Below are 20,045 nucleotides of genomic sequence, written 5' to 3'. Positions count from 1 at the left end.
TGACTTCATTACGGAGGAGTTCGGGAAAGGTGGGGTCTGGCTCCGTGCACCCCAGCCGGCGACTCCGCCCCCTACCACCCACCCCCGCAACTCCGCCCAGCAGGGAAGGAGGCGGGGAGAAATTGCGGGCGAGGCGGGCGGCTGCCAAGGCGGCCAATCGGCGGCTGAGCCGAGGGACGGGGGCGCCGCCACCAGCCACACCGCCTCCCAAGTTTCCCCTGCGGATGCCCAGCCCCGGTGGCTCCGCTCCTCCCGGCTCAGAGGGGCCCACAGGGGCCGGAGGAGCGGACTCCCGACAGGGTTCCTAAGCCAGGGGAGAGGACGGGCGCCCCACTCGCTCCGAGGGTCGGTCAACGATGAAGAGCCGGCGGCGGCGGCGCAGGGAGTACTGCAAGTTCGCGCTGCTGCTGGTGCTGTACACGCTGGTGCTGCTGCTCATCCCCTCCGTCCTGGACGGCGGCCGCGACGGCGACAAGGGCGCCGGGCCCTGCCCCGGCCTGCACCGCAGCCTCGGGGTGTGGAGCCTGGAGGCGGCGGCGGCGGGAGAGCGCGAGCGGGAAGCGGAGGCGCGGCCGGCCGCCCAGGGGCCCGCGGGCCCGGCCCCCGGTGCGGCGGGCAACCTCAGCGGCGCCGTCGGGGAGACGGTGCCCGGCGAGAAGCAGCACATCTACGTGCACGCCACCTGGCGCACCGGCTCGTCGTTCCTGGGGGAGCTCTTCAACCAGCACCCGGACGTGTTCTACTTGTACGAGCCCATGTGGCACCTGTGGCAGGCGCTGTACCCGGGCGACGCCGAGAGCCTGCAGGGCGCGCTGCGCGACATGCTGCGCTCGCTGTTCCGCTGCGACTTCTCGGTGCTGCGGCTGTACGCGCCTCCGGGGGACCCCGCCGCGCGCGCCCCGGGCGCCGCCAACCTCACCACGGCCACGCTCTTTCGCTGGCGGACCAACAAGGTCATCTGCTCGCCGCCCCTGTGCCCCGGCGCGGCCCGGACCCGGGCGGAGGTGGGCCTCGTCGAGGACGCCGCCTGCGAGCGCAGCTGCCCGCCCGTGGCCCTGCGCGCCCTGGAGGCCGAGTGCCGCAAGTACCCGGTGGTGGTCATCAAGGACGTGCGCCTCCTGGACCTGGGCGTGCTGGTGCCCCTGCTGCGGGACCCGGGCCTCAACCTGAAGGTGGTGCAGCTCTTCCGCGACCCGCGGGCCGTGCACAACTCGCGCCTGAAATCCCGGCAGGGGCTGCTGCGCGAGAGCATCCAGGTGCTGCGCACCCGCCAGCGGGGCGATCGCTTCCCGCGGGTGCTGCTGGCGCCCGGCGTGGGCGCCCGGCCCGGGGGGGGCCCCTCCCGCGCGCTGCCCGCCGCGCCGCGCACCGACTTCTTTCTCACCGGGGCGCTGGAGGTCATCTGCGAGGCCTGGCTGCGCGACCTGCTGTTCGCGCGCGGGGCGCCCGGCTGGCTGCGGCGCCGCTACCTGCGGCTGCGCTACGAGGACCTGGTGCGGCAGCCGCGCGCCCAGCTCGGGCGCCTGCTGCGCTTCGCCGGCCTCCGCGCCCTGGCCGCGCTCGACGCCTTCGCGCTCAACATGACGCGGGGCTCGGCCTACGGGGCGGACCGGCCCTTTCACCTGTCGGCGCGCGATGCCCGCGAGGCGGTGCACGCCTGGCGGGAGCGGCTGAGCCGGGAGCAGGTGCGCCAGGTGGAGGCCGCCTGCGCCCCGGCCATGCGGCTGCTGGCCTACCCTCGCAGTGGGGAGGAGGGCGACGCCGAGCCCGGCCTGGACGAGGAGACATCGCAGGAGGTGGAGGCCGCTGGCGCCACGTAGCCTCCCGGCCGCAGCCCGGGGGGAGATCCGGGTAAGGGGGCGCCTGGGGCCGGGAGGGGCCCGGGAGGGGCTGGAGGGGCTGGGGCCAGCCTGCAGGGGAGGTCGTGATGCCGGCCGGAGCTCACCCGGTCAGGACAGGTCTGAGCGGTGGGAAAGCGCTGCTGGCGGAATTGGAGCGTCGCCACCTGCCTCCTCCAGGGAGGGCCCCGAGATGAGAGAGGTTAAGTATGGCTGCGCCGGAACCCAGGTCTAGGCACTCCCAGTGCCCTCTATGAAGTAGGAGTGAAGGTCATCTGTTGAGAATTGGGGGAGGGGGAGGGGGAGCAGAGGTCTGGGGAGAGCGGAGAAGGTTTGAAAGTCATACTGGAACTTGAGACCGGAAATTGACATGCAGAGCATAGAATTTGGGGGACCATTTGAGGTCGATGATGATGATGACTTTATCTTGATGGCAATCTGTGCTGTGGGGTTAGGTGGAAAGTTATTGACTCTTATTCTACCTCCCCCAATCTGTTTCATATTTCTTCTCTCTCTCTCTCTCTCTCTCTCTCTCTCTCTCTCTCTCTCTCTCTCTGATGTGGAGGTTCCAGAACTTTTCTTCTGAGTTCCTAAGCACACAGGCATAGTCAGGCTTCTCTTGCAATAGTTTTTGCCCGTGTGTGTCTCAGGCTCTGGTATAGTGGCCTAGAATGCACTTAGCTTTCCTCCTGGCTCATGTGGAGTCTCCTCCTACCCCCACGGCTGGTGTTTGCAGGACATTTGACCATATCCCATTTACAGCAATTCCCAAGAGCTGCTTGGTCAGCTTCCTCTAGTGCCGACAGACCTCAGGGCCGGGCTTCCCCTCGCTTCATCCCATCCGTTTTTTGTTTTTTGTTTGTTTTGTTTTTAATATTTTTATTTCAGGGAGGAAGGGAGAGGAAGAGAGTGATAGAAACATCAATGAGCAGAGGGAATCATTGATTGGCTGCCTCCTACACGTTGGACCGAGCCCGCAACCCAGGCATGTGCCCTTGACCGGAATCGAACCTGGGACCTTTGGGTCCGCAGTCTGACGCTCAGTCCACTGAGCCAAACCAGCTAGGGCAACCTTAGATCCGCAGTAGCAACAGGAGGAGCTTTGTGAAAAGACACGCGCCCCCCCCCCCCCAATTTGTTTTGTTCTTTCTCTGTAAAGTATACATCCTGAGATGCTCAAATGGGGCTGAAATGATCTCAGAATGTGTTCAGTGTCTGGTCAGTTGTTGGCCGAGGGAAGAGCTTGTTCTGCATGAGGCTGACTTTAGGAGTCTAGTCAGTGGCATGGGGATAGCTTTCCCCAACCTGTGTGGGAGTTGGAAGGGTGAAGCTTTCTGCACTGTGCAGTCCAGAGGAGGAGGAAAAGCTGAGCCTGGTGGGAGGAAGTGACTTAAGTTTCCATTCATTATTTTATAGTATAATTCACTATTCCCCTGGGATGACGCTCTGAGGACAAAGTTGAAGATGTTAATGAACATGGATATTGTTGTTGTTAGTAGCAGCTGGCTGAATTTTCTCCCAGTAATCAAGTGGTTTTGTATGTCAGTTTCTGTACTTTCTGGGAAGTCTGTGTTCCTTCCTGGTTTCCAGAGGAAAGGACAGTAAGGCCCAGGGTGACTTGTCACATCTGAACAAAAACATCCTTTCATCTGTTAATCCTGTGTTTACAGATGTAAATAACATAATGGCCCCTAACCCTCCTTCAGAGGCCTGAGGGATCCCCTCTCCAGGGCAGATGCTGCATTTTATGGCTTTATAGAACTGACAGTCTCCCAGAAACTTTCCCCCCATTTTAAAAATATTATTTTATTGATTTCAGAAAGGAAGGGGGAGATAGAAACATCAATGATGAGAGAGAATCATGGATCGGCTGCCTCCTGCACGCCCCCTACTGGAGATCAAGCCCGCAACCCAGGCCTGTGCCCTTGGCCAGGAATCCTCAGTTTTCTTAACATTTATTGAGTGCTGATTGGGGTGGGATAAGAAAGAGAATAGAGAGGAGGTTTAGTACAAGGCTTCATCTTCTAGGACGTTACTAGTATAAAGGTGACTACGGAGGAGACACTAGTGCTGCTGTTTGGAAGGCCAACCGGGCTTTCTCTGCAAGGCTGCAGGGACATCTGGGAGCCAGTTTTAGGCTCTTCCATACTTTGGTGACTAATCCCTTCCTCCCACATTTCTGCTGGAATTATTGGGCACTTACCATGTCTCCACCAACATTATTGACCCATCGATGAGTTTCTAAAACCCTGTCAGGCTCTACTTTAGGGAAGAGAAGGGAATGGATCCTTATGTACCATGCATTGAGTTGGGCATTGTACATATATCATTATTTGGACATGTTATCAGTTTTATAGGTGAGGAATCTGAGACTCAGAGAAGTTAAGTAATTTGCCTGAAGTCACACCTGGGCTGGTGAGGGTGAAGCAACTTTGGTGTTCGAACCCAGAGCTCAGAATCTCTCCATTATAACACACCCTTACCTGGCCTCCCTTAGCAGCCCCTGGCAACACCGTTGGTACTCCAGCCATTCTTAGAGACTAATCTGGGGTGAGAAACACATTTAGCTTTATTACTAATACTAGAGGCCCAGTGCACGAAATTCATGCACTGGTAGGGTCCCTAGCAGCTGCTGGCTGCCAGTCAGGTACTCCCTCCCTTCCCCTGGCCAGCCCCGCGGACCCCCCACCCCCACCCCCGCCGTCAAACTCACCGATGAACTCCCAGTCGAGGGGACAATTTGCATACTATGCTTTTATTATATAGGATGTTTCATCTACTGAACAAATCAAAATATCCTGGAGCTACCAACAACAACCTACACAGGATAGCTGGTAACTCTCCAGCCAGCCTCCCCATGGCTGCCCTCCTCATGGGGCATCTGACCATGCCCTCAGCTCATCAGTGAAAAAGGTCTACACATTAATTGACCTGAGTAACTCCTGGATGGTCCAGACCTGACAACCAGGATTTGCCAGGGAGGGAGTCGGTGCAATTTTTTCAGGGCTGGATGGGGACCTCAGCACCCTGAATCAAGTTACCAAGGACCCAGACCCTTTCCACCTTTTGCATCTTTTTGGATTTCATGCACCAGCTTATCTTCCCACTGTCACAAGATGGTAGCCTCAGCAACAAGCATCACTTCCTCACACAACTACTCAGGGTTTTTAAAATGCAGAAAGGGAGGAAACTGATCAGCAAGTAAGCAGTGGAAGAGTTTTTCCTTATCTGTCTCTCTTTCCTTCAATCTGGTTATGGAAACCTTTCCCAGAATCCCCTGCCCCCAGCCAACTTCCTATTACGTCTCACTGGCTAGAATTGACTGGTCCAAAAATCGGTGAAAGTGACTAGCATCATCATGTTTGGACACATTACATTCACTGGAGGAGCTCTTGTTTCTAATGTCAATACCTGAGTTCCACCCCTAGAGATATTGATATAATTGGTCCGGCATTGGGATGTTTGTAAAAGTTCCCCAGGTGACTGACTGTACTGTAGAGAGAAGCTGAGGACCACTGACTTAGACCAGTCATGATTCATCCCCCAGGCTAGGTTGTTGCCATGGGAACAAGATCAGGATGGGGGCTGTTAATGAGCAGCAAACTGTCTGCCACAGTAATCCTATATAATGAGAGAAATATGCAAATTAGGTCAGGACATCATGACCAGCTCAGGAGGCTGCGTCATGACCAGCTCAGAGCACGCGCCCCCAGCCCCAGTGGACACATACCACACACCAGGGCTGGGGGCGGGCTCCGAGCAGCCATGGCATGGCTCAGAGCCCGCCCCCAACCCCGGCGCTGCCAAGCTCCGAGGCCACTCCTGCGGGGGGGGGGGTTCGCGGGCAAGCAAACCACACAGCCTGCCCTGGGAGCCTTCCTGCCCTGGGAGCAAGGCCCCTGGTGGGAGTGCAGTGCTGTCCAGCTCCAAGGCCACTCCCGCCAGGGGCTTGCAGGCAGGAACACCACACCACCTGCCCTGGGAGCAAGGCCCCTAGAGGACCCACGGACCCGCCCAGGGGGGCATGCTCCAAGCCGCAGCGTGGCTGGGACCAAGGCCCCCAGCAGACCCACCCAAGAGGGTGTGCTCCGAGCTGTGCCGCAGCGGAGACCAAGGCCCCTGGCGGACCCGCGGACCTGCCCAGGGGGGCATGCTCTGAGCCGCTGCGGCCAGACTGTGGCTTAGGCCCACTCCCCATTGGGAGCAGTCCTAAGCCATCAGTAGGACATCCCCTGAGGGCTCCCAGACTGTGAGAAGGATCAGGCTGGGCTGAGGAACACCCACCCAGTGCACAAATTTTGTGCATCGGGCCTCTAGTTTATGTGAAAGAACTTGAAATTGTGAAATTCCAAGCAGATGTAGGGTATTAATATGGAAAGGGGAAAATGTTTTAAATTATTCATGACTACGGTTCCCAGCAGACTGATGTGCTATCCTATCCTTTTCACCTCTACCCTTGGTAGGACCCAGGCTTTCATTCCCATAGGCATTTAGGACACCTTGAAAGGAGATAAGTGCACTGTACCTTAATTCCCAAGAGTCAGAAAGCTTTTTTTTCTGAGGAAATCATCCAAACAGAAAAAGCAATGACCAACCACCCCCAAGTCCCTAACAACATTATGAAAGTCATTCCATTTTTTTTTTTAAATATATTTTATTGATTTTTCACAGAGAGGAAGAGAGAGAGATAGAGAGTTAGAAACATCGATGAGAGAGAAACACCGATCAGCTGCCTCCTGCACACCTCCCACTGGGGACGCGCCCGCAACCCAGGTACATGCCCTTGACCGGAATCGAACCTGGGACCCTTCAGTCTGCAGGCCGACGCTCCATCCACTGAGCCAAACCGGCCTCGGCGAAAGTCATTCCATTTTAATCAGGTTATTATGCTCCAAATGGCGCATGTATAAATATTACTGCAAGGAGAGCCTCGTGCTTCAACACAGACTGCTGATGAGAAGGCATTTGTTAAACATTGTTCCTACACAGATTTCTCATTCAAGAAAATTAGTTTAAGTTTCCAATTGTAAGGCATTGTGGGTGCTGTGTTCATGCTAGAGGGATGGAAGTTAGGAGGGATAGTGCATGTGTGTGTACGTGTGTATGTGTGTGTGTGTGTGTGTGTATCCATAAGTAGGTACCTGAGTGGCAGGGCTACAGTAAGGTGTAAACAATTTTTATTTTATTTTTAAATATATATTTTTATTTCAGAGAGGAAGGGAGAGGGAAAGAGAGATAGAAACATCAATGATGAGAGAGAACCATTGATCAGTTGCCTTCTGCACGCCCCACACTCGTGATCGAGCCCACAACTCAGGCATGTGCCCTGACTGGGAATCGAACGTGACCTCCTGGTTCATAGGTTGATGCTCAACCACTGAGCCATGCCAGTCAGGCATCTTTACACGTTTTCTCTATGCTCCTGAGAGCTGTCCTTGTAGTCTGGGGGAGGGCAAAGGTGTGAATTTGCAGTTGCTGAGGGCAGGACTCAGAGAGTTTTCAAAGAGGTGTTTTTTGGTCTGGGCAGAGATTTTCTTCTCATGTATACAAATGTAATATAAATAGTTGGCAATGATGCTTTGAAGAAAAAAAACACATTTATAAGCAGCTGGCTTAAAATCCCTCAGTACACCTTTTCTCAGGCTCAGCATGAGCAACACAGAAAAGAATGAAACTAAAAGCTAAACGGGCCTTGCTTTTTTGTGTCTGATGTTCTAGTCGCACAAGATGACTAATAAATGAACCTCCCTCTCTGTGAGGGCTTCTGACTCCCTCTACCTCTTGCTTCATAATGGAACTGAAGGAACTTGCTCTACTGAAAGAAACATTTCTGCTTAGATGCAGTATAGAGGAAGAACGGTAGAGACTGAGAAACAACCTTGGCCCAAGTTCAAGAACACAGGGAAGTGAACTGTTAGGGAGCTGAATAGGAAGTAGCTTCAATTGGAGAAAAGTTGCAGCGCTCAGTGATATGTTCGTGAGAATTGGAGCCCTTCAGTTTTGCTCCCTGCCCCCCATGGCCCTCAGGCACCAAGCCAGCAGCCCGGTTTGACATTTTTGCAGCTGGTCTTGCTCACATTAAAGACCATTATGCTGGATCCTGGGAAGAAATTGGAACATCATTTGATAGTGAATATATATATAGGGTGTCCCAAAAAATGTATGCACAGTGTTTAGCTGATAGCTCAATTGATGTTTCTTTCTTTTCAAATTTGACCCATTAGAATGAGTAATTATTCAAAGTGTGTATACATTTTTGGGACATGCTGAATATATATATCATCATCCGACGATATAATTTTAGAGAGGGAGAGAGAGAGAGAGAGAGAGAGAGAGAGAGAGAGAGAGAGAGAAACGTCGACCAGCTGCCTCCCATACATACCCTAACCAGGGATAGAACCTGCAACCTAGGCTTGTGCTCTGACCGGGAATCGAACCCACAACCTTTTGGTGCATGAGATAACACTCCAGCCAACTGAGCCACCCGGCCAGGAATGACAGTGAATACAAGTATTTTAAATCAGAAGATTAAGAGGATGTGAAAAACAACCACCAGATCTGACTTCCATCCTGACCATGTTTGTTTGGAGTAAGCAGATTCTCCTCCCATGAAGAGTCACATGCCAAAAATAATCACCAAGGGAGACAGGTTTTTACTCATGGCATGGAAGCCCTTTCTGTTAACACTCCTGTCACAAGCCCCAGTAGGCAGCCCCAGGGGCACAGGGAGAGCTGTGAGGGCCCAGGGCAGTCTTTGGGCTATGCCATCAAGAAGCCTCACATCTGGGCAAAACCCAGATGCCCAGAGGGATGGTTTGGAGAGATTAATTAATATTGTGTGATTAAGATCATTTGAGCCTGAATGGGGTGGCTCAGTGGTTGAGCGTCAACCTATGAACCAGGAGGTCACAGTTTGATTCCCAATCACGGCACATGCCTGGGTTGGGGGCTTGATCCCCAGTAGGGGGTGTGCAGGAGGCAGCCAATCAATGATTCTCTCTCATCATTGATGTTCCTATCTCTCTCTCCCTCTCCCTTCCTCTCTCTGAAATAAAATAAAAACATATTTTTTAAAAAGGTCATTTGGACTTGGTAACCAGCAGCTTGGAAGCAGAGAAAGCAGCCTAACTGAAGGTCTGACACAGAACATTACAGAGACATTCATAAGGTATGGGAGCCAGTAGGGGCGTGAAACTGAGTTCTTTTATAAAGATGAACTGAAGAGAGTTATGAGCAACCCCCAGAGTGACCTGGGAGGCTAACTAAAGCAGTCCTTACATACACACAGATAAGGGGAACATTAAGTAAAAATGTCCCAGAGCTTAGAAGTCACTTTCCCCAGGACTAAGACCAGACATTACCAAAAAGGATGCATTCCTGCCTTGGAGAGATTATGGGAACAGTAAGCCAGAAATACTAAGATGAAGATAATGTTTTAAAAATAGGACTTCCTTTCAAACAGCGTGGAGTTTGGCATATGTTAAATAGACAGATTTTGGAAGCAATAAAAGCAGATGCTATCTCTTGCTCTAATAAAGAATATCACCAACACAGATGTAATAAAGGAAAACAAGACATTTTTCATGTTCTACAAACAACAAAAAGTTACATGTTGTTGCCTAAAGATAGCAAAGGGGGCTATTTTGCAAAAAAAGAGATGGTTGGCTGAAAATAAACACGCCCCCAAAGAACAACAAAACTCTTAGCATGATTGAATGCTTTTTAAATTAATTTTATTTTTATTTCTCAACAACCAAAAGGGAAGAGAAATGCTTTTGACCTCAGGAAAAATCCATGTCCTGCTCCTAAGTATGGCCATCTCTGGCAATCCTACAGGCCCCGGGGGAGGACTGGTTTACGCGCTCTAGTGTCCTGTGCCAACATAAACCTCCTCTCAGCCATGGGGCCACTTTATCCCCTCCAGCTTGTGGACAAGGCTAGGAAAGGGAGGAACAGACACAGCGCCTCGCTCTGCAGGGAGAGCTACCGGAAGTGACGGGCTGGACTTCGGCTGACACACACAAACTCTGTATACTGACCAGCCATCCTAACCTGTGAGTCCTAAAACTGATGAGGGCAGCCCCAGTGCCCAGCACCCCTTCAGCCACGCCATTGGCTGATGGCTCCAGTGGAGGCCAAAGGGTCGCCTGAGTGGCAGCTGCAAGCTCTGGTCACTTCCCAGCCCCATGCCCTTACTAACCCCTGCCATCTCCACTTGGTGGATGACAAACATCTGTAGGTGAGTGGTCAAATATATGTTTTCAATGCTGACTCAGTTCCTTCATTTGACTTGGGAATGACCTTACTCAATAAAGCAATTATGTCTGCCAATTAAAATTGTATCTCGGAGCAGTTCAAGGAAAGGAAACAACAAAAGTCAACTAGGCAAACTCAGCTGTTTTCAAATTTTATTAATACTGGTTAGGAGCACATTCATTTCGTTCTCAAGTGAACTCAAGAACTTGGGAAATTTTTAGTTGGGGTTGGGGTATGATAAAATTGGAAACATTATTGTTTAATTCTATTGGGGGACTATAATGGCCATTTAATCATTGCACTGGCTGACCCTGGGGCTTGACTAATGACTCACATGGATTGAGGTTTTACTCTGATTTCCGGAGCAGAAAAGTGGGTCTTTTCCTCCCACCATGGACAGAGAGAAGGGTATAAGGGCAGCTTAGCTCTTTACATGGGTTGCTCAGGTCCAGGCAAATGACCTCTCCCCTAATTTCTCCCTGAAGTCCCCAGACAAGAGTGTGTGTGTATGTGTGTGTGTGTGTGTGTGTTACTCCATCCCTGCCTGTTTTCATCAGAAGCAAGAGTTGTTTCAAGTATTAAATACAACTGAAACTAATATTGACTAGCCCAAGTACGACAGCACCCCTTGCCACTTAACTTTTCAGATTGAAAGTCTGAAAGTGATTTATCACATTTATATTGTTTATAGTGCATTTCTAGGCTATTTCGTGGCGGGGGAGGGGGGGTTGCAGTTAGATTAGCAAACTGTTTCCTATTACAGTTTGCTTTAGATTCACAATGGATGGATGCTTGCACTTTGATATTTCTGGTATTTCAAGTATTATTTTGCCATCATGCCTAAGCAGCTCCCTTTAAAAAAGTCATTAACTTAATGGTTCTATTGTTGTAAACATTGTCAGTCATTTCCGGTTTTCTTGGCACTGCATTTCACTGATTGGAGGTGCAGACAGGAAGGTTAAGAAAGCTTAACAGATATGCTTAGATGGTAACATCATCTACAGAGGGTGGCTCCAGGGTCAGATGCTGGGAGAAGACCCTACAAGGACACTTTGCCATTGAAAAGGAAGCTAACGAAGTCCTCAGGCCATTTGTTCTGGAGTGGGTCCAGGAGGAAGGCTGTTACAATGGGCTGGAAAGTAATTCACCAGTGATAACGGGACCTGCTGAATACCCGGAAATCTCAGACCCCTCAGCCCAAGTGCCAAGTCGCAATACCAACTTTTAGCATCTGTGAAGTCTCTTTTGGTGGTAAACCCAGGATGCTGCACCTGGCACAAGCGAATGGGCAGGGGCAGATGAGTACTTTCAGATACAAAAACAAGAGCAACTTGAAGAAGGGTGGACAAAAATCTACAAGTGTGGTTCAAGCAATGAAGTAAGGTGTCCAAGCAAGTTCCCAGATCTACTTGGGAGGCCCAGGGCTCAGTACCTGACTTGAAAGAGGACAGGAAGGCCACCGAGAGAGGCAGAGCTGCAAGTTCATGTGGTTGAATCTTCTGTTCTCACACTTTAAAGCAAGCAGGAAGATGATTCTTCTTCCTCCCCCATCCCAGCTGAAAAAGTATGATTAAAATGCTGTGTGTGTCTTCCTGAGTTATTCTGCTGTAGCCTGGGGGGCTCAGCACAACCAACTGCATGCAATCACAGTCCAGGCTCCTTCACCCAGAAAGAAGTTTCCCTTTGATGGCCGTGAGGCTATTAGGAGGTCACCCAGCTGCATTTAGGGTCCAGCTGGTCATTTAAATACTCAGGGGAACTGTAGCAAAGGCCATAAAATATACATAACTCATTGGAGTATGACTTTGAATCTTTAAGTAAACAATCCTTTTTTTTAAGGGAACTTGTAAATTTAGTATTAAGGAATGACTTCACATTTCAATGCCACATATTAAAAAACCCTTTTATGCACAATTCACAAGACAATGATATAAAGAAATCATATATCACTGCTTGGGGTACTCCATTAAACAGTGAGATGTGGTTGTTACAAGGTAGTTTTATTTACTTGCAGCAAATAAAGGAGAGACAGGAGATTCATATCCAAAGCCTTGCCTTGCTAAGGGAAGCCTAGCCATTAATTATATGCACTATTTGGTCAATTATCTATATATATAAAAGCCTAAGTGACGGTTACAATGGAACAACCAGAACAACCAGTCACCCAGTCGCTATTTTGCGCACTGACCATCAGGGGGCAAATGCTCAATGCAGGAGCTGACCCTTGGTGGTCAGTGTGTGCCCACAGGGGGAGCACTGGTCAGCCAGAAGCCGGGTTCATGGCTGGCAAGTGCAGCTGCGGCAGAGGGAACCTCTCCCGCTTCCACAGAAGCACTACCCAGCAATGGCAGCAGGCACAGCAGGCCAGGATAAGTGTGAGTGGCACAGTGCCCGGCCCCAGTTTAGGCTCCTCCCTGGCTGCCTGTAGCTTGGCACACTGCTACATCCCCCAAGGGGTCCTGGATTGCGAGTGACTGTGTCATAGCTTATAAACTGCTACATCTCACATACAGTTAAACAAGGAAGGTGGCTTCTGCAGTATTTGAAAAAGAGATCTGTGGCTGCTTAATGCTAATTCATCAGAAGAATCTCCAAACTGTCCACATCCTGTTTATTCTACATGGGGATGAACATGCACTCCTATATATCGGGAACAGTCTCTTAGATTTAAAAATTAAAACCTGGCAAGACTACTCTAACACTGAAAAAAACAGGATGATGCAGCAATGACATGCATGAACTCTGGCTTGCACATTTTGTGGTCAGCCCTGATTCTGACACTTATAACTGTGTGACAAAGCCAATTACTTAACTTCTCTCTGCTTCAGTTTTTCCACCCATAAGATGGGGAAAATGGTACTACTGCCTCAGAAGGATCATGTTAGATACTACTTTTTATAATCAGGGCAAAAAAATGTAGCTGCCCATACAACAGCAAGATGCCTTTCACCTGTATAAAAAGTATGGTCACTGGTGCATGCAGCATCCCGGATTGCAAGAGGGATGTCTGACTGCTGGTTTCAGGCCTAAACTGGCCGTCGGACATCCCACGAGGTGTTCCAGATTGCAAGAGGGATGTCTGACTGCCGGACATCCCTCGAGGGGTCCTGGATTGTGAGAGTGTGCAGGCCGGGCTGAGGGACGCCACGCCCCCACCACTGTGCACAAATTTCATGCACTGGGCCTCTAGTATGTTGATATCCTCTTTGCAGTTGGCTACTTTCATCCCGTTGAGTTCCTTGTTAGCTCATCCTGTTTACTGCTGCATCTGCAAAATACTGGGCTATACTTTAACATTTAGCAAGAAATAACATTTAGAACTGCCCAGACCTTGAGATCCTTGTCCTATCTAACAAAATCTCTATAAATCTGGAAATTAATTGTACTAAGATAATTTTGGAATTATCTATTTTTTATTATCATACAACATAGGTCTTTAAATACTTTTGACTTACGAATGACTGGAAAGGTTTGTATTTGTTTGAGGTGATTCAGGCAGTAACAAACATTTTCATTCTCTCCAAATTCTGGGTAAATGGAAATAGTTTTAACCAAGAAGTTTAGTAGCTTAACATTTAATTCTTCATTGTCAAACATCTAGTAGTTTAAAGACAGGGCAAGGCTAGCTACTTGATCACTGCTGGCTGATAAACTGAATGATTGGTTCTTAAATATGCATCCAAAGTTGAATATTTCATAGCTCCAACTGAAGAGGGCCCCCACAGTATTAAGACGAGTGGGATCTGGAGTGAATTTAATTTTTAATCCTATGTCTAAAACACTGGGGGCTTAAGAATTTTGAGAAACGTCACACTAAGAATTAATGGAAATAGGAACCAAGATGGTGGCATAGGTAAATGCCTGTACTCGCCACCTCCCAAAACCACATCAAAATCACAACTAAAATACAGAACCCAGCTCAAGTGACTGGGGAGGCTGAGCTACTGGGCCCTATAAAACACCTACTACACAAGGCTACTCTATCAACTCAAGGAGACATAGCAGCTCTACCCAATACATACAAACAAACACAGGGAAGCAGCCAAAACGCAGAGACAAAGAAACATTTCACAAATGAAAGAAATGGAAGAAAGCAAACTACTGGATATAGAGTTCAAAACCACAGTTATAAGGTTACTCAAGAGTCTTCTAGAAACCTCCAAGGAACTTAGTGAGACTTTCAAGGATCTTAGTGAGAATGCCAAACACATGGAAAAAGACCAGTCAGAAATTAAGCATACACTGACTGAAATAAAAAATAATATACAGGTATTCAACAGTAGAGGATTCTGAGAATCAAATCAATGATTTGAAATATGAGGAAGCAAAAAACAGCCAGAAGAGCAAAAAGAAATAATCCAAACTATGAAGATTATGTAAGGAGCCCCTGAGACAACTTCAAGTATACCAACATTTGTATTATGGGGGTGCCAGAAGAAGAGAGGGAGCAAGATGTTGCAAACCTATTTAAAGAAATAATGACAGAAAACTTCCCCTACCCGGTGAAAGAAATAGACTTACAAGTCCAGGAAGCGCAGAGAGTCTCAAACAAGAGGAACCCAAAGAGGACCACACCAAGACACATCATAATTAAAATGCCAAGGGCTAAAGACAAAGAGAGAATCTTAAAAGCAGCAAGAGAAAAGCAGTTAGTTACCTACAAGGGCATGCCCATACAACTGTCAGCTGATTTCTCAACAGAGACTAAGCAGGCCAGAAGAAAGTGGCAAGAAATATTCACAGTGATGAATAGCAAGGAACTACAACCAAGATTACTCTACCCAGCAAAGCTATCATTAAGAATTGAAGGTCAGATAAAGAGCTTCACAGACAAGAAAAAGATAAAGGAGTTCATCACAACCAAACCAGTATTATATGAAATGTTGAAGGGTTTTCTTTAAGAAGAGGAAGAAGAAGAAAAAGATCAAAATATTAACAACAAAATGGCAACAAATATATACCTATTAACAATTGAATCTAAAAATCAAAATAAACTAATATGAAATCTAATGAACAGAATAAACTGGTGAATAAAATAGAATCAGAGGCATGGAAATGGAACAGACTGATGATTCTTAGAAGAGGGATGGGTGGGGGAAGAGATTAAACAAAGATCTTATATGCATACTAAAGGTCCAATGCACAAAATTTGTGCAAGAGTAGGCCTTCCTTCCCCCCGGCTGCCGGCACTGGCTTCCCTCCAGCACTCGGGACCTGGGCTTCCCTCACAGCCCCAGCTTCGTCTGGAAGGTCACCCAGAAGGACATCCTATCTAATTAGCATATTACACTTTTATTATTATAGACTAGAGGCCTGGTGCATGAAATTCGTGCACAGGGGGTGGGGGAATCCCTCAGCCCAACCTGCACCCTCTCCATTCCATGAGCCATCAGGGGATGTCCTACTGATGCCTTAGGCCCACTCCCCATGGTTCTCTGCTCTCTGTGAGGCCTGGCTGCTTCACCCCACTGTTCTCTGTCTGCGGGGCCTGGGGGCTTCACCGCCGCCACCACACGAACAGAGCCACCATGCCCTGCTACCCACTCTCTGTCTCTGTCTGCCGGGCCTGGGGGCTTTGCCGCCACCTTGGTGATGAAGCCCCCATGCCCTGCTGTCAGCTCTCTGTCTGCTGGGCCTCGGGGCTTCGCCACCATCATGTGAAGGAAGCCGCCACACCCTGCTGTCAGCTCTCTGTCTGCTGGGCATGGGGGCTTCACCACCATCATGGCGATGAAGCCCCCATGCCCTGCTGTCCGCTCTCTGTCTCTTTCTCCCTGGCCTGGGGGGCTTTGCCACCACTGCCGCATGAATGGAGCTGCCATGCCCTGCTGTCCGCTCTCTGTCTGCCGGGCATGGGGGCTTAGTCACCACCGCCGCGTGAATGAAGCCACCACGGGGGCACACCTCCAGCCCAGCAGCCTCACTTTGTGTCCGCTGGGCTGGGAGCATGCCCCAGCCTAGCAGCCCCGTGTTGTGTCTGCATCCCTCCCTTCCCCCACGGCCTGGGCTTGGGATGCTGGCGTCGTCGCCCTGGCAACAGCGTCCCACCCCTGGCCTCTCGGCGCCTGCATATGCAAATTAACCCACCATCTTTGTTGGGTTAATTTGCATACTCACTCCCGATTGGCTGGTGGGGGTCGTGAAGGTACAGTCAATTTGCATGTTTCTCTTTTATTAGTGTAGATATGCATTACCTATGGACACAGACAGTGGGGTGGTGAAGGCCTGGGGTGGGGTGGGAACTGAGTGGAGGGAGACAATGGGGGCTGGTGGGGGGAGAGGGACATCTGTAATATTCTCAACAATAAAGATTAAAAAAAGAATGGATATGTTTATATTTTAACCACAACAAAAATATTGAAAATGGTAGGAAATTTGATAGTTTTTTTAGTCTACTTGGGGGCTACAGGTATAGCTTCAATCCCACCTCTTTCCCTCACTCTACCTAGTCTCAGAAAGCTCTATTTTCCTTAAAGGAGCAGCTGCAGAAAGCACAGTCACTCTGACAGAGGTACCCCCATCTTTTTCCTGTCTTTATTCTCATCTAACCCCTCTTGGGTTACACTTATTCCTGGACTGTCTTTACAAAGCAGAAATGATAGATACTGGTTTGGTATGGATTTCTAGCATTGAATAATGCAGCTTAGATAAGGAAGATTAAAGGTTTAATATATAAGAGGCCTTTTATCATCAGGATTCAACAGGCTGTTTGTGAATTTTGGTGTTCTGAAGTTCAAACATCCTTTGTTTCTTTCCTTCCAGGTCAGGCGTCATGAACGGGGCACTCAGCATGTTGAGTGCTGTGGAGACAGTCTATCACGCTGTCAGAGACTGGGACTTGATTTGGTACCAACTGCTGTGCAATTCTGGAGAGTGGAATATCATGAGCGTATTAAATAATGACGGACACATTGGTTGAAACAAAGTTTCCAGTAAGGAAGTGCAATGTGGATAGTCATGGCAATAAAATAGGAAGAGCTTTAGTTCCCAGCCCGAACCTGCCTCGGCTGGAGCCATTTCAACAAGGTGTCCTCACAACAAAGAGATGCGATTGGTACCATTTCCCATCATCAGGTGTCTGGACAAAACATAAATGTGAATAAGGGCCAAGCGTGGTCCTGTGTATCTCGATTAAATTACGCACTATTAAATAAAAGGTCTAGATGATATTGTTTTAAACCTGACTCATCCAACCCTTCTTCAAACAGCTCCCCTTGCCACCACCCCTGAACTGATTTTTAAAAAGTAATTTCTTTCTGTAGGGTGGGAGAGAAATGAACTGAAACCATTTTTTGCTTTTAAATTGTTCCATTTGGTGTTTTGTAATCATACTATTAAATGACTGAGTCATGCTAATGATAGGATTTTTGTTTTGTTTTGCTAGGAAGCTTCAGATTTTATGATGTAGTTTGATTCTGGGGAAAGCTAGTCTACAGAGGAATATGAAGACTATAAAATAAACTGCATGTTGGGTTCAAGATTCTTAGCAATTATCCAACATTCAAAGCCTACTAAAGAGAGTTTCAGGCCAGGAAAAGTCACAGGCAGAGATGAGTTTAAAGTGGTTCTTTTAATCCTAAGGCACATGTTGCCATGGTTTTTAGACCCTATTTTAAAACTAAAGTTTTTCAAGCATCTAAATCGGGTTGTCGAAAACATTTTCTGTGAAGAGCCAGACAGTAAAGGGTTCCTGCTTTATAAGCAAATAGTTGCTCACTTCTGTCATAACTTCTCAGTTCTGCATGAAAGCAGTCACAGGCAATATGCAAATGAATGAGCATAGTGTATGCCAAGAAAACTTTATTTACAAAACAGGCCGTGGGCCAGTCCGGACCCAGGTGCCGGCTGTCATTTGTCAACTCCTGGTCTACTAGTAAATGAAGCTGGAGAGGAATCGCTTCCACCTAGAAAAGAACCTCTCAGTGAAGAATACGATCATACTGCACTTCTACTACTAACAGACAATGCTTTGAAAAGACAAAACAAGGTCAGTTCAGCCGGTTAATCTTTTTATTTTGTTTTGTAAAAAAAAAAATACAGAAAGAGCTTTGAGAAAAATGTGTTAAATATCAGCAAAAGCAGGAAAACATGTGACTAGCTTTACAATATCAATCTAAGCCTATACACAAAGGCAAACATTAAGTAGGATGCTACGGAAAGACAGCACTTTGGGGTCTAACTTCAGTTTTCTTTATTGCACATAAAGGTTGCTGATAACTCCAAGTCTTCACTTTTTCACAGTTAAACATACTTTAATATTATTTTGTATAACATGTTTATATAACGTACTGTTACATAATGTTAATTTTATAAAACCACCAGTTTGCCACAGTTGAATGGAAATAGAAGACAAAATTCTCCCCAACTACAGTATTTAAGCTTTCTATAAAAAGTTCTCCAGAAGGTCACATCGTCCATGTTAAATTTATCCTATTCTATGTAAAAAATTGCTTTGTAGCTATTAAATGAATATTGGTGGCCTTCGCATTGAATAAATTTAATGAACAAAAACTTCTAAGTAAGAAGACCAGATGTATTTTATGTAAAAACCTAGGAGTAGGTGACACTACTATGAAATCATACTTTGAATGAGTGCGTGCAGTGATACATTCCAAAGCCATAGAGTGACATAATACCCACACAACCGAAAATCATTCTTCTGCTTCTCCAAAGCCCACAGCTGGAACAATCACAACAAAAGTCAACCCCCAAATGTCCATGCAGTTGGATGGTCACCCAGTAACACTGGATCTTAACTGTATTTAAGTGCTTTTGACAGAGATGTAGAGTTATTCAAGCTATTTCCATGTCCTTTTTCTTCTGAGCTCCTCCAGCACACACAGGCCCAAATCATTCTCCATTGGCAAAGAATTGAGGTGATGATGACATCCCGTTAACCCTTTTTAAAAGGTGGCCATCAGAAGAAAAGGATGGCCTCTCCCAAGTGCTCTCGTGTCTATTTCAGACCTTTTCAAAATGCAGCAGAACAGGAAGACCTTCCTTCTCATCTTCTCCAAGGCTCAAGTAGCAGAAAACCGGTGCCTATGTGTTCCATGTGGACCATGGTTATCGTATACCCTGCTTACAAAAATAAAATTTACATCAAAAACTTTGGTTTTGCTCTTTACAATTTCTCCTAGCACTGGGTGACAAGACAAGATGTGTTTGTTTTTTTTTTTTTAAACTCTACTTATGAAAATTGAAACTGGAAAATATCATTTACTTCTAAATCTTGTTTTGAAAGGACTGTCAAAAATCCTACTTGCTTTTCCTAGTCAGATCCTCACATTGGTTTCTATGGTATTTGTCTGTATATTGTTCTTATTAGGTTTTAGAAAGGGGGAAGGTCTTTTCAGGTATCAAAGTGGTGAAAGCAGTATTCAGATGGGTTGTTTCTAAATTCTAATTCTTGCCCACTGGATTCTTCAACTTGCTGTGTGAGGACATAGCAAATGACACTGGCCAGCCAGATCCCCACTTAGAAAACGACAGAAGAGATCAGAACTCAATGACACCAGTCTAAAGTTTCTGACAGATTAGCTCCTACAGTACCAACTCATCTGCAGAATCAACATCAAAGGCAGGCATGAAACTTGTCTAGTTCCCTATTCCTGAAGTGGAATAAGAAGTCATTCATTGAAACAGCAACCCTCATTCCAGAATACATTTGACAAGAGATGGTAAACTTAGTTTTCTGATACACCCCTTAGAAGTCACAATGGGTACCAAGGTAGGTTTCCAAGCAGGTGATTCCCCTCTGATGAATGGCTCAATTGCCCTGGCACCGATCTCTAAGGGCATCAGTGGTGTTTCTACATTTAAGAGTCACTGTTCACATCAAATATTCAACATGATTACATTAACTTCTACTATGGACAGAAAAAGGGAGGGATATGATGAGGGGTGAAGGAAGGCCGTGCAACAGACCTCTATTTTGGAAGGAACAGTCAC

General features: G+C 47.9%; 1 protein-coding gene across 1 annotated transcript; it reads left to right on the top strand.

Moving 5' to 3' along the window:
- Nucleotides 1-356: 356 nt before the first annotated feature.
- Nucleotides 357-18,574, top strand: CHST7 (carbohydrate sulfotransferase 7; the record flags this gene model as incomplete). The annotated part of the gene is made up of 2 exons (XM_081081958.1): nt 357-1,851; nt 16,857-18,574. The coding sequence occupies one exon, from the start codon at nt 357-359 to the stop codon at nt 1,818-1,820; it is 1,464 nt and encodes a 487-aa protein (XP_080938084.1). The 3' UTR covers nt 1,821-1,851; nt 16,857-18,574.
- Nucleotides 18,575-20,045: the final 1,471 nt, after the last annotated feature.

This window comes from Myotis nattereri, assembly GCF_964212035.1.
Source record: "Myotis nattereri genome assembly, chromosome: X".
In the NCBI taxonomy this organism is placed as follows: domain Eukaryota; kingdom Metazoa; phylum Chordata; class Mammalia; order Chiroptera; family Vespertilionidae; genus Myotis; species Myotis nattereri.
Note: the sequence above shows the minus strand (reverse complement) of the source record. Positions and strands in the feature narration are given on the sequence as shown.